The 14,555-nt window shown below is 41.6% G+C and overlaps 1 protein-coding gene across 3 annotated transcripts; it reads left to right on the top strand.

Annotated features, from left to right (window-relative positions):
• Nucleotides 1-577: 577 nt before the first annotated feature.
• LOC124701468 (kinesin-like protein KIN-UA) lies at nt 578-10,787 on the top strand. 3 transcript variants are annotated; one of them, XM_047233531.1, is made up of 18 exons: nt 578-679; nt 774-896; nt 1,339-1,524; nt 2,180-2,401; nt 2,480-2,783; nt 4,410-4,498; nt 5,023-5,235; nt 5,635-5,769; nt 5,891-6,070; nt 6,864-6,977; nt 7,249-7,374; nt 7,452-7,581; nt 7,672-7,764; nt 7,943-8,068; nt 8,515-8,640; nt 9,213-9,356; nt 10,047-10,175; nt 10,325-10,787. In XM_047233531.1, the coding sequence occupies exons 3-18, from the start codon at nt 1,369-1,371 to the stop codon at nt 10,465-10,467; spliced, it is 2,430 nt and encodes an 809-aa protein (XP_047089487.1). In that variant the 5' UTR covers nt 578-679; nt 774-896; nt 1,339-1,368; the 3' UTR covers nt 10,468-10,787. The 3 variants fall into 3 exon arrangements, with proteins under 3 accessions (XP_047089487.1, XP_047089486.1, XP_047089488.1); XM_047233530.1 differs by lacking the exon at nt 578-679 and having other exon boundaries at nt 794-896; nt 6,870-6,977; XM_047233532.1 differs by lacking the exons at nt 578-679; nt 774-896; nt 1,339-1,524 and having other exon boundaries at nt 2,197-2,330.
• Nucleotides 10,788-14,555: the final 3,768 nt, after the last annotated feature.

The raw sequence follows: 14,555 nt of genomic DNA on the forward strand, positions 1-14,555 counted from the left end.
TCCCCGCCTCACCCGCCGCCGCGAGGATCCATGGCGACCGGCGCCGCCGCCGGCCGGGCGTCGGTGCGGCCCGTCGACAGGAACGGCGCGGCGCCACGCGGCAGCGCGCGCTCCAAGTCGGTCGCGCCGCGGCGGCCGCCATCCCCCGCCCGAGCGCGCCCCGCCGCCGCCGACCACGACGGCGTCGCAGGTACGTCGGCTCCTTCCTCTCCCGTGAATGTGTCGGATGACGCCCCGCCGCTGGGCGCGCTTCGTGTTTTGGGGTTTCTCGGGGAATTTTATTGCGGCATGCTGGAAGAGAAGCGGCAGTAGAGTTCTGCTAGAACGGGGATATGTTCTGGTAACCGGACTGCCATAGATTAGACGCGCACCGCAATAGTTGCAGCTCAACGATACTACTAATTAATCGCTGCTACCTGAATATATTTGCATATATTACCGTTAGGCCGCCCGGCAATCGGTGTTATTCAGTTACATCATGATAACTGGCACATTACTGTTCTTATGACCAATTACAACTTCTAGATCGGTTTTGGAGCTATCTATGTTCTCAGAATTGATAAAAGCCCGCTTCTCAGATGTGTGCAGAGTAAGGGTCGCGGTAAGGATCCGGCCGAAGAACGCTGATGAACTGGCTCAGGGCGCCGACTTCGATAATATTGTGGAGTTGCAGCCTGAGGTTAGCATGTCCGGCCTATTTTACTCTCTGAGCCCGCGCTTCCTTGTTAGCATCACCACCATTGTCGATTAAAGTTCTTTCTCCTTCTCTGCAGTGTAAGAAGCTGAAGCTGAAGAAAAACAACTGGGCCTCTGAATCCTACCAGTTCGATGAGATCTTCACTGAGAATGCTTCACAGAAACGTGTATACCAGGTCGTCGCCAAGCCTGTAGTCGAGGCAAGTAACGTGTTTCTATATCTTTTGTTTGAAAAATGCAACAGAAAAATTATTTATGACCGATGTTTAAGTAACTTGGTAGAAATTCGAATACAGCTAGCTAGTATTTTTTAGTCCATCATTTGAAACAAAAAAAAAATCTGAAATCTCTTGGATACTCTATGATAGTTAGCAACCCATTTGTGGCTCAAAGTAGCTTACTGCACATGCTCCAATTTTTGTGTGGCTCATCTCTGATGCTAAACAGTTGCAGAACTTTTTTTTTTTGCTTCAACAACCACAATTCAGTTTCACTTTGACTTATTCTTAGATTGCTAGATAATGTTTTCATTTTTCATTTGTTGCTTCAAAATCTACTTTCATCAGTCCATTTTCTCGGACTTTTGTTAGACATAAAGCCATATATACCTATTTTGATTTCTTGACCTGGGAACCTTTGCAGAGTGTGTTAGAAGGGTATAATGGGACAGTGATGGCTTACGGTCAAACAGGTACTGGCAAGACATACACAGTCGGTCAGCTTGGAAAAGAAGACCCTTCTCAACGTGGTATAATGGTCAGAGCGTTGGAGCACATCCTTTCCAGCATATCTTTGGAGACAGATAGCGTGGCTGTATCATACCTCCAGGTTCAGTTCACGACTACTAACTCTATTTTCCTTATACACATTTCACCATTTCCTACCAGTGGACACTTCTTTTTTGCATGAGTAGCTTTCTATTAAGGACTCACGAATATCCATGTTGGTTTGATTTGTGCATGAACAACCAGACCATCGTAAGCTTACATTATGGAACATACATTGAGTCATTGACATAAACTGCGACTATTGACTGGCATGTTTAGAAAGTAAATTTGGATTGATTAGGGAGAGGCACGAATTTTGCGAATTGATCTTATGACTTCAAAGACATTACATTAGGTAGGTTATCTGTAAAATGGTTTTTACTATTTTCACTTGTTTGGATTGTGCCTCCACATGTCCATAATGCAAGACAAATGGAAAATTGTCATGCTAGAATGAATTGTATGACACGCAACAAGAATGTTTGGAATTGTGAACTGCTGTTGACGACAAATCTTCCTATTGACCTCACAACATAAAATAGGTGAAATAGACCATGGTTCATCCAAACAAGTCATCACCAACTCATGCTTATGCTTATATCTATATATTTAAGGACTGATAGCAAATACTTATAACTTTATAAGTCTTGATCTAATATCACCTTTATTGTATTATAGTACCTTGCCATACTAACGGCTGTACCTTCTTGATATAGCTATACTTAGAATCTGTTCAAGATTTACTGGCCCCAGAGAAGACCAATATTCCAATAGTCGAGGATCCTAAAAGTGGTGAAGTTTCATTGCCAGGTGCTGCAATAGTTGAAATCAAAGATCTTGAACATGTTTTTCAACTTCTACAAATTGGTGAGACAAATCGTCATGCTGCTAATACTAAGATGAACACAGAGTCATCTCGCAGTCACGCTATTCTAATTGTATGTTGGTGGGTTTCTATCATCTTAGTGTAAGCTGCTCTTGTTAAGTTTTTTTATGAAAATTTAATTTATTTTCAGATTTATCTACAAAGAAGTGTAAGAATAAAAGAAGAAAGCACTAGCACTATCCCTAATGTTGCAGAACATATTCTTGCTGATGATTTACCACTTGTTCTGAAAAGCAAACTCTTAATTGTGGATCTTGCTGGATCAGAACGAATTGACAAGTCAGGAAGTGAAGGCCACATGATTGAAGAAGCCAAGTTCATTAATCTTTCACTATCATCTCTAGGGAAGTGCATTAATGCACTAGCAGAAAATAGTCCTCATATACCAACAAGAGATTCGAAGCTTACAAGGATGCTTCGTGATTCATTTGGAGGTGCCATTCTCTTCATGTGCTTATTTTTTCATGATATGTTTCTTGATAGCTAACCAATGTTTGCTAAAGCTCTTTCATTGGGTTGTCTAAATTTGCGACATTGTAGAAATTATAGGTTTCTATTCTAATGGCTTATTTTTGGGAAAACGCAAAAAGCTTTGTGTTTCGATGCAGTGATAGAAAAGAGAGTTTTCACAGATATGTACAAGCTAAGGACAAGCCAACACCCCACCATACAACTCGAGCCACTAGATCTAGATCTACGTCACGATGGGGATCAAAGCTTGTAAGACGATTGGGCCAGCGGTGGCCCAAGACCGAGCCTCGGATCAAATCGTGTCGAGGACACCGTTCGTGCTAGGTGACGTGTTGTCAAAGATGACCGCGTTCTGATGCTTCCAAATCCAAATCCACCACACTGTTAGCATGACGAGCGACATCCAGCAGAGGTCTAGGCAAGCAAGCCAAATGATTCATTGACTTGTGTGTCTGTGTGTGTGTGTGTGTGTGGGTGGGTGGGGGGCAAGAGCGCCAATTAAGCTTCCACGATCTGGATACGAAACAAGGGCATCACCGAGAGCTGCACATCCTGCACCCTTACCCAGAACTGAACGTATTGTTAAAGGGCTAGCGAACTGGGCACGCCCTGGATATCGGCAATCCACGGGCGCTCCACCAACGTCTCTCTCACCATACGGTGCTTCCAGGTGCGCTTCGCGATTAGCGCGAAGAGATCCGGTGCTTTCTCCCTGATGGCTTTCCCATCGAGCCATCGATCCACCCAAAATAGGGCGGTCTCACCATCTCCAACCACCATCTTTGTGGAGGCATCATCAAACACTTCTTTTTTCTCAAGTAGACGCAAAGGAGGCAGTACAAATTGTTGACCTGTGAGAATTGCATGTCGAGGCCGTGCCAAGGTTGCAACGGGTTAGTACACATCCTCCAAATTCAGCATGTCCACAGCCTGAGCGGTGTGTGAGCAATGTCTGGGATCCCTAGCCCACAACACCTCAACGGCCTGACATTTCATCAAGCCCACCTACAAGGCTACGGCATACGTTATGTGGCTACTAGCCGAACAAAAGCGTAGAAGATAACTACAACACTTCTATAGTTTGATACTTGATTTCGGGCCATTTTCTCCTTTTCGAGAATACAAAAAAGCTTTGCGTCTCAAAGCCTTTGTAGAAGGGAAGTTATAGTACACTCATGTGATCTAGGCCAACCCCTAAGGTACACCCACTACAACCCAATTGTTACGCAGCACACATGTCCTTAGCCAACGATGCCAACTTAACATAAGCAGCACCTACAATTGCACAATCTCTAGCCCCTGCCTTATCTCCACATAGTCCAATGTCTTTAAAAGCAGTGTCTCAACTTACAGCAGACAATGCCATACTTATTATAATAGAAAGCAAGCAATTAAAAAAAAGGTTTTCCAAGGCATGAGAAACTAAGAATTAACAATTGTGAAACTCCCTAAAAAAAGAATTAGCAATTGCCAAGATTTAAATATTATTTAAGGGTCAAATCATTGTTCTGTCATTTTTCCATGCTATGGGTGTAGAGTTTATCTGCTCAAATCCGCATTTGTTTACTCAAATTGGCAATTGTTTGCAGGAACTGCTAGGACTTCCCTTGTTGTGACAGTAGGTCCATCCATAAGGCATTACTCAGAAACTTCAAGCACAATTTTGTTCGGTCAAAGAGTAAGTTCAGTTTTGCTCATTTTCTCCTTTCTAGTCCCTAGAAATGTGCCTTGCTCTTCTATGGAAGTTAATATTGTATAGTTAGGTCGACATTACTTTCCCCACTTGATATATGGTGGTTACTAATATCTGAATCTAATCAGTTGTACTTTAAGCTGGCCATGTCATCCCAACTGCTTAAATCATACTGCCTCTGTTCCCTATTAATTGACTCTAATTCAGTATAACTTTGTACTAAATCAGAGTCAATTAAAAGGGAACGGAGGGAGTACAAATTTCGGTAATAAAACTAGGTGGTGTTAAATTTGCACATGGTGAGGAAGTGTATAATATTGGAGCCTTAGTTCATGAGATCAACTCCACCTCATGTTCTTTGTTCTTTCCTATTCAAAGAAACTCATTTGGCCATTTAAGACTGAAAGTGGGCATTTGCTCAAATAGACTTGTTTGTTCGGTTGCTTCATATTGTTTCTTCTCACTTGCACTTGTAAAACTGTACCGAGTACTTCACCTGTGATTTTCAGGCTATGAAAGTAGTAAACACAATAAGGTTAAAGGAGGAAGTTGATTATGAAAGCCTATACAAGAAGGTAGAAAGTGAGGTTGATCATCTCACATCAGAGATTGAGAGACAGCAAAAGCTCAAACACAACGAGAAAATACAGTTGGAAGAAAGATTGAAAGAGTCAGAAACATTCTTGAATGATTTAAGAATGACCTCTGCCATGCAAATTGAGGTATATGATGTTCATATCAACTTTGCATTATATATGCTAATTTCTCTGTTGACTCTTTAATGCTGCAATAACAATCTACCCGAAATCCAGTATGGCTTTTTTTTTTTCGAGAAAACGCAATGACATTGCGTTTCTTTTCATTGCATAGAAGAAGAGTATGGCTTTCTTTTGGTTGTTGTACAGCCGGCTTATTATCCTTTTGCTTCCTGAACTATGACCCACTACTTCCTATGGGGAAGATATTAATTTACAATAGGGTATGCATTGTTGTAATGCAAGAAAAACAACCTCTGCATTTATTCGTATTTTCCAGAAAATGGGTGGTTCTGAGCATTAGAAAACAACTACTTTGAGTTCAAAAAGTGTGTTCCAGGATTAACAGGTGGTTTATTTACCCAGAATCTGCAGAAGGAAAAACATCAATTTGAATACGCAATCAAAAGATTGATGCATGAGCTAGAGGAAAAGGAACACCAAAATAAAGTTTTATCCGAGAGAATCATTCATTTAGAAACATCACTGAACGAAAAGAAGGTATCTTTTCTTTGCCACCTTGATCCATACTTTGAACTTGTATTTCTAGTTTTCTACTATTGCAATGCAAATTTCTCTTTGGATGATAATTTTTTTTTGAAACAAAATTTGTTGATAGTAGCAACAACAACTTGAGATCTTCTCAAGCACGAAAATTCTCGCCGAAACATCTAAGGGCCATGAGAAGAAAATGGTAGAATTGGTAAAGCAGCTTGAAGAGGAAAGATCTCGTTCTGCTAGTATGAAGAGTCATTTTAATATACTACAACAACAACTGAGTGATGCTCAGAATTCTGCTCAGGTATACTTTCAGAATTAGAAATCATATCACTTGTAAGCTAGTCATGTTTTGTACTCTTCTTTGCTGCTTCCTGCAGTCATGCTTGTTACAATGTGGTATTCTTCATCTTTAAACTAATAAATCTTCTTATTAATTAATAATTAAATTTGTACGAACTGTTTGGATTCACTTTGGAAAGTTTGTTTAGCTTCCTCAACAAGACTTTTGTTTAATGCCTGTAATGAATTTTTCATGGATATCTTCTACCTAGTTCAGATTCAACTAAGTTCAGTCTTGCTATATCAATTTAAAACAAATGTTTTCAGCTTTAAAATGGCTTATTATATCCACATAATTTAGTCCGGAGACCTCTCGGTGTACATGCATGGAATAACAACCACAAGAAACAACAAAAGTTGCCTAAACAGTATGGAAAAAGTGGCTTTGCGTTCTTGCGGTATCCCAAATAACTGTTGATATTATTCACAGAAAAAATAACTATTGATATGGGTGGTAAATATGTTAGATAATCCCTTGGCAAATAAGTCAGACTTATGTCAATATCAATTTGACCAGGCCGACTATTGAGATATTTTGTACAGTGTTCATGGAATTTAGCTTTCATCTACTATTCTATCTGGCATTAGATTGGTCGTCTTCTCTCTGGTACATTTTTTGGTTGCTTTGCTACAACATGTTTGTAGCAAATCATATCAATAATTTTATACGGTGCAAATATACAATATGTCTGCTCGAGGATGTGCTTTTGTCTTGCAGAAATTTTGGAAAAAATGGTTCATGGATTTTTTTTCAGCTCCAGGAAAATACAGCCCGTGAGTTGAAAAGAGAGCTATCCAAAATCACTAAAGAATTTACTAGCCAAGTACACTCACTAGAAGAAAAAAACAGTCAACTCATATCAGAGAAGGTATGTGAAACCCAGGATTTTTATTTCTGTCATGTGTAACATTTTTCACTTCCTGTATAGTTTTGTTTTCCTTTCTTTTCCTTTTCTCTTGTAGCTCTGCTACCACCTGTTTGCTCCCGTCTTCTTGACGGTTTTCTTCTAATATATAATGACGCATGCTTTGGCATGTGTTCGAAAAAAAACATTTTTCACTTCCTAAAATATGGTTGTATATGTTTGCTTTGAAATCACAAAAAATATCAACTACCTGTTTCTTCCATAATTCTTGTAGGACTTGATACATGTAGAACTGAAATCTGCAAATGAAAAGGTGCAACATGAAACGAGGCATAGGGAGAGCCTTGAAGCTGAAGTTCTAAGGTTGAAGCGACCTTTGACTGATAATTGTGTTGAAGAGGTACCATTGTTTTATTATAACTCTGTTGTTCTGATTCTCTTTTTATAATAACACTCATGTTTGTTCCTCTTTGACAGTCTAAAGCATTATCTGGTATGATTAGATCAGGATCTGGATTAGGTAGTGATGCACTTATGTCTAAATCAGGAAAATTCAAGGAGACCCTTTCAAGCCTGAGAGGTCTCATTTCAAAGATATTTGAAGAAGGTACGGATCTTCATGGAAGAATGCATGGGAAACTATTTTTCTTTCTTTGGACTCCATCTTAATATTGCCTCTGCTCCAATTGGGATTCAGTTGGTCTTACAAGTGTCCTGGCTCTGCTGAAGTCTAAAGATCTAGAGGTGCAGATCCATGCCGTCAAAGTGGTCGCTAATCTTTCTGTTGAAGGTCCGGCATTTACCCTTTTCTTTGTAACTCTTGATAGAAGTTGTGATATGATATGCACATGCACAGTTTTGTAGTAAGCACTATCATAATCTGTCTTATCTCAACTCTATTTCTCTTCAAGAAGGTACCTGTTAGAATCATGAAAAGTTCTCCCTTGTCCTTTGGTTTGGAATTGTAGATATTAATCAGGAAAAAATCGTCGAGGAAGGAGGGCTGGATGCTCTTCTATCACTTCTAGAAACATCAGAAAACACGACGATTCATCGAGCCACTGCGGGTGCCATTGCCAACTTGGCAATGAATGGTACTGAATCTATTCCAGTTGTTCATCAGTTTTTTTTCTCCAAATGGACTATAATTCATTGGAATGCTGGCTTGCTGCTCCCGATATTGGTACTATGGAAATGGTTAATTAATGCATGTCTGTTAATTGTTCCTGGACTACCCTTCCCACCACAGACACACAATCACACATACGTATGCACAATTTAATTCCAAATGGCCCAACCGTTGCACTCTTAAAGAAAGATTATTAGTCTTGTTTTCTCGTCAGCAAAACTACCTTGTAATTTCTAGCTCTGAAATAATTTTCTCTAAAAGTTGAGGTGCACTATAATGTATTTGAACTATCTCTACATTACAATGTAACGTTTAAAAAGTTCAATTCATATATTGAGTCTTCTACAGGCTAAAGGGATAGTAACTTATTTCATTACCTCTCAAGTATTACATTCATCTTTGTTATTGCAGTATCAAACCAGGGGCTTATAATGAGCAAAGGAGGAGCTCGACTATTAGCAAATGTTGCATCTAAAACTGATGACCTTCCAACCATGCGAATGGTAGCCGGTGCAATTGCCAACTTATGTGGAAATGGTACAAGTTCTTATAATCATTATCCTGTATGTTTGAACAATATTCATTTTATGTTAAAATAATGGTGAACCTGAAATCTAACGCGTGTGAACTTTAGCCATGCCATCACGATCCTTACTCACACTAACGTCGTCCAAATAGTTAGTTTATGTTAAATAGAATGTTGAACCTGGATTCAACATGAAGGTAATAGTATGGTCAAGTCTAACAAATGGGGATATAGACAAGGATAATCTTCTTGGAACATAACACACATAGTCCAAAGCAAAAAACTAGAGTTCTGTTGTGAAATTCATCCTGAACGGCTGTTTTCTAGACACCTCACCGCAAGGACTCTGTCTAGCTTCAGTTCAGTGAGTATAAAACAATAAAATTGTCTTATTTATTTGAGAGCTAAAGAAACATCTGACATATAGGAGGATGAAAGTCAGTGACCCTTCTAGTCTTTTGTTCTTAGTAATGTACTCCCTGGTATTTCTTACGACCTTGAACGGCTACCAATTACTGTGTATTAGACTATTAGTTACCCGTTAAAATTATGAGATTTATGCTACGTGTCTTTTCTTTTCCAGAAAAATGGCACATGATGTTGAAACGAGATGGTGGAATAAAAGCCATGCTAGCGATGTTTCAAACAGGAAATGATGATGTCATAGCTCAGATAGCACGAGGATTAGCAAACTTTGCAAAATGTGAATCCCAAGTAACAAGCCAAGGTTTGTAATTTCCTACTTGCTTTGTAAAGTCTTCCATTATCTGCTTTTGTTGAGCTCATTATGGTCGCATATTAACTGTAAGTGGAAAACTGTTTAGTAGATATAGGACGGTGCTATTCTGCAACCTGTTGCGGAGGCACTGCAGAACCTCTCCATATGTAGGCAGTGCACCTCTTCATGTAGGTGGGCGTTCGCATTGCCTAATATGAGATGCAGTGCCGGTTGTGGAATAGCTATTTTGCAACCACGGTGGAGATCAATATAGTTATCTATTACTGCAATATGAAACCATTGATGTGTTAATATTAAATTGCTTTCTTGATATAGGACATAAAAATAAAATTTGAAGAAAGCTTATTACTAAAAATGGGAAATTGTCCATGTTGATTAGGTGATTGAACCAAGTTCTTTAATAAAGAAATAACGACATGGACATTTTAACCTGATGCAGAGCTGTACAAGAGTACGCAGGTATATAGCCAAGCAAAGCAAAGAAATTTGCTGTAATCGTATATTGTACTATCATGTACTAACAAATATATCAGATGTCACATGTCTGCTACCTTGAAATATATTTGTGATCTCTCTGGAGATACATACACAAACGTGAATATGTTGAGTCGATGTAGTTCAATGGTGGGAAACAGTTGCTGTTTCTGAAGATATATTTTGGTATACTACTCAATATAGGCCACAGGAAAGGGCCCTCCCTTCTCATTGAAGATGGCGTCCTTACTTGGATCGTGGCCAACTCTACCATGTTTTCTCCTCCGGCGCGAAGACATATCGAGCTTGCCTTTTCCTATCTTGCTCAAAACGGTAAGTAGCACTAAAGCTTGCCTTTTACCCGTCTTTCCGTGTATATGCTGGTGCATTTGATCCAAGACAATAAAAGACCTTGGATTATTAATAGCGACTGTCGATGTTGTGCGCTCTTTGATATGAAATGGCCATACTCACCTTTGCAGAGGAAAACTCCCGTGATATCATCGTGTCTGGAGGGATCAAGGAGCTCCTTCGCATCTCAAGGGAGTCTTCAAGAGAGGACGCCCGTAGCCTGGCGAAGAAGGCACTAAATTCAAACCCAGCTTTCTTAAAGGAGATACAGTGATCCCCTTTTTGATTGTCACATTCGGCAGATACTTTGTATCCCTTGCTTCCCATGCTGGAGGTTAAAGCTTGAGTAGCTTGGCAGTAGGATCTAGGCACTGAACTCTGGAAAATATGTAATCAAGGCATCCTCCCTCCCTGAAGACTGACATGAGGCCTGCGGAGGATACAAGAGCGGCCCTGCAAGATGTCTACCCGCAGTACCGAGACAACGCTACAGACAAGGCGTGATCGCGTTACTGGGAGTTGTTGTTTTGTGCTGTTATGTGGTGGGCGTGTCTTCCTTTAGTTTCTCGTTGTCCTTTCAGTTCTTAGTTTTTTTTTTTTGCCTGGGATTGTAATCCATTTATGAATCTTGTGAACTGCTGGTTTCATTCAAGTAATGGAACTGGGGGTGGGGTCCTTTCGATCTAATCAAGGCATAATTGTGAGACGTGTGACTCGTGTTGCATTGCACGTAGACGCGTAAACACACAGGACGATACACGGCCTCCGATCACACTCGTCCTCCACTCTACGGCCACCGGTCACGCTTTAATTATGATATAAACTCTAATTAATTTAAAGTAGCCTGGCAAAGTTTTTATCCCATGGTCTGTATACAGTACTGTCCCATTATCTAGTCTATAAGCATGAAGCTACCATACAAACAAACCCATTTTTGTATTGATTGTACATTTTTGTAGGTTAGTTAGTCGTTCCATCCATTTTTTGAGATTTTCTACGCCATTTGTTGTGTTCTATAAACGGGGACTGCTGGTCGATGTCAAAATCATGCGATGGTCTAACCTACCAGGTAATTATTATCACCGCCTAAGGATGCTTTCCTTTGATACCGAAGTGCTATTGTACTTTAAGGGGTACCATATTTTGCCATCAGAGGCTCATGAATAATGTAGTTAGCATGGCAGGTAGTACTCAAAAGACCACTGTTTCTCTAGCTTAACTTGCGTGTAGTCTGTTTAATCTTTCTTGGGATAACTTGTGACAAGTTGCTGTTATTTAAATATATATCAAGCATGTGCAGAAAACAAGTCAATTGGAGTATAAATATATCTTTGCTTTGCCGATTCAGCTTATCTTATCTTGGTTTTCACGTGATGACGTCAGGATTCACCATTGCACATGGCTGTGGGCGGCAACCAAATCAATTAAAGGTGAATTTCCCTTCTTTGCATGATACGAGAAATTGGATATTTTTCTAAGAACTCCCTTATTTGATATTTGATGTCACTCTTACTAAAAACTGATGATGATTGCAAAATTGTCTTTCCAGCTATTCTTTATTCTGATTAGTGGATTCTGTTCACAAATGAAAAAATTAGAAAACTCTCGTGCAAGAAATAATAATTATACGCCAATAAGCTTCGTTGAATATGTTTATCGTTTTACTCTGCTTCAACTCATGTTTCACTGCTTATGATAGATAGAAGTGTGCATGTTATTTTGTGGTAATCCCTGACAATTTTCCTTATCTTCAAGAAGCAAACGCGTGTTAATTTCTTGACTAGGTAAATTGCTTCGACTTTGGCTTCAGCGGATGTTAGGTGATGTATTTGAATATATGTTAGTCATACAAATTTCTTTGCAGTTCTTTTTCTAGCATTATAGCTAAAAAATGTCATTAAACTAATTAATTTGGTGACTATCATAATGCCCTGAACTGGTTTCCAGAGTCTATAGCTGTTTTGTAGAAAACGAATTGATCCGAACTTGGTTTTTTTAGTTGCTCTTTATGGTTGGTTGTTAGAGAACTCTCGAGAGGTAACTATTTTGATGGATGAAGTTGTCGAGATTTATAGTACATGAGTATTGAAATATAGGCAGCATTTTCTTCGGATTCCCTGTTTTTGAGACAAATATGATGTTTCTGAGACAAACATGATGTGTTACAGTACTTCATCAATCGGAACGTGTACTTTGTCTTAGCCTTTCCTTTAATATGCATTTGATAGTATGGTTGACCACTTCTTATCAATGATGATAATTGCACATGATGTTCCACTTTTGTCTATTGGTGCGCCATGTAGTTGATTTCTCAGTTGTCAACTTATTAGCATTGATGCTTGAAGTTACATAACTAATATTCAATATTCCAACACTTAGAGAGTAAGAGAATTTAAGAATACATGAATATCCAAGAGGATTAACGTTATTTGCCAATTGATGCCACAATCGGTGCATGCCATAGCCATCAATTTGCCGATCCGCCTACATCGACCATCACCCGACCAAAAGTGGACGCCGTGCTTGGTTCTTGGCCTCCTCCTTCTGCTGGCCTTTGAACTCCTCGGGCATGTCGCCGAGGAAAACTAACAGATATAGCCATGGTAGATCTAATGCTCTATTTTCACTTTTTTGTTTAGTACGTCATTTTAGGCCTCATAAATTTGGGTGAGAGTGGTGATATTTAGTGGGAGAGTTAGATGCGGTAGCTACTATTATTATTGGATAGTTTAGACAGTTCGTTGTTACATGACTACCATTCATGTGCGCATGTCTGATCACTTATTCTTCTGTTGGTAATTATGTGGAACTAAACAGGATTGATAGACTAATTATCAAGGTGTAATTAAGTTCTCACAAGTTGAGGATTTAATTTTAGTATTTTTCATAACTGGAAACTCCATTTGGAAGGATCTGGTTGCGGCGAGTTCAGCGTGACACGATTGATAGATTAATTATCAGGGGAGGTGTAATCAAGTTCTGAGAAGTTGAGGCCGGTGAGTAGCCCCGACACATCCACTTGCTTCTATTTTGCTGACGCTACGGGCTGTGTTGTGAAAACCCTAGCCTAACTCACCTGGTCAGGGTTCATTCTTGGGTGTGGTGGTACAACTCATGTTTTGGCCTCGGGCTTGGGGTCTACTCTAGAGTGTGGCGGCTGGGTCGTTCGGTTTCACCGTTGGGCGATGCCTGTGTTGTTGGGAGTTGCTACTAGGGATGCATGTCGGGCTAGCTGTGAGGGTGATGTGCCGCCTCTGTGACGCTGCCTGGTGGCCTCTCTGTAGCTTATGTCGAAAGGATATTTGTTACTTCAGGTTAAGTGTTCAGTTGAAGGATAGCGTTCTAAGAGCAGGTCTAACAGACCCCTTAAAAGGGCCAAACCCGTATAATAACCGCCGATATACGGGGTAGAGCTCTACCCGGCCGTCTAGCAGACCCCGTAAAATCGGCCCCCGCTTCAATTTTTGCTGTTTTCGATTACGGGGCGGGTCTTCGCCCCTTACTTGTGCGGGGCGGGAGGCTGTATACAGGGCCAACCCCTCACTCGTGGCGCGCTGAACTTTCAGGAAATCGCGCGGACTAGGACCAAGCGACGGCTGCAGGAGCTCGTCCATGCCTCGCGTCGGTCGCGGCAGGGGGCCGGGGCAGCGTCGCAGAGCACGTCGGCGGCTAGCGAGAGCACGCAGGGGCGGCCGCGGGGCAGCGCGCAGCGGGTGGCGGCCGGGACGGCGAAGCGCGTAGGGGGCGGCGGCCGGGACGGCGAAGCGCGCAGGGGACGGCGGCCGGGGCGGGGAAGAGTGCAGGGGGCCAAGGTCGGGGCGGCGAAGCGCGCAGGGGGCCAAGGTCGGGCGGGGAAGAGCGCAGGGGCGGCGGCCGGGACGGCGAGCGCGCAGGGGGCCAAGGTCGGGGCGGGGCAGCGAGCAGGGGCGGCGGCCGGGGCGGGGCAGCGCGCAGGGAGCGGCGGCCGGGCGGGGCGGGGCAGGGGCGGCGGCGGGGGGGCGGTGGCCGCGGCGGGGCGGGGCAGCGCGCAGGGGCAGCGGTGGGGGCCGGCTGCCGGCCGGGGCAGGGCAGGGGTGGTTGGAGGAGGAAGAAGGAGAGGAGGAAGAAAAGAAAAAAAAGAAATTGATTTGGCATATTTTAGGAATATGCCTTTTTACAGTTTAGGGATACAGGGTCTGCTAGCTCGGACAAGTTTTCGGCCGATCGAAATCGAATACAGGGCCCTCTACTCGCGTTTTAAGGGGCGGAAAAATACGGGGTCTGTTAGACATGCTCTAATGTTTCTGAGTGCCTAGCTGTTTCCCCTTTATATATCTCTTCTTATCTTTTCGACTTCTTGAAAGATAATTACTTTCTCAAACA

Source organism: Lolium rigidum, chromosome 3, assembly GCF_022539505.1.
Source record: "Lolium rigidum isolate FL_2022 chromosome 3, APGP_CSIRO_Lrig_0.1, whole genome shotgun sequence".
Lineage (NCBI taxonomy): Eukaryota > Viridiplantae > Streptophyta > Magnoliopsida > Poales > Poaceae > Lolium > Lolium rigidum.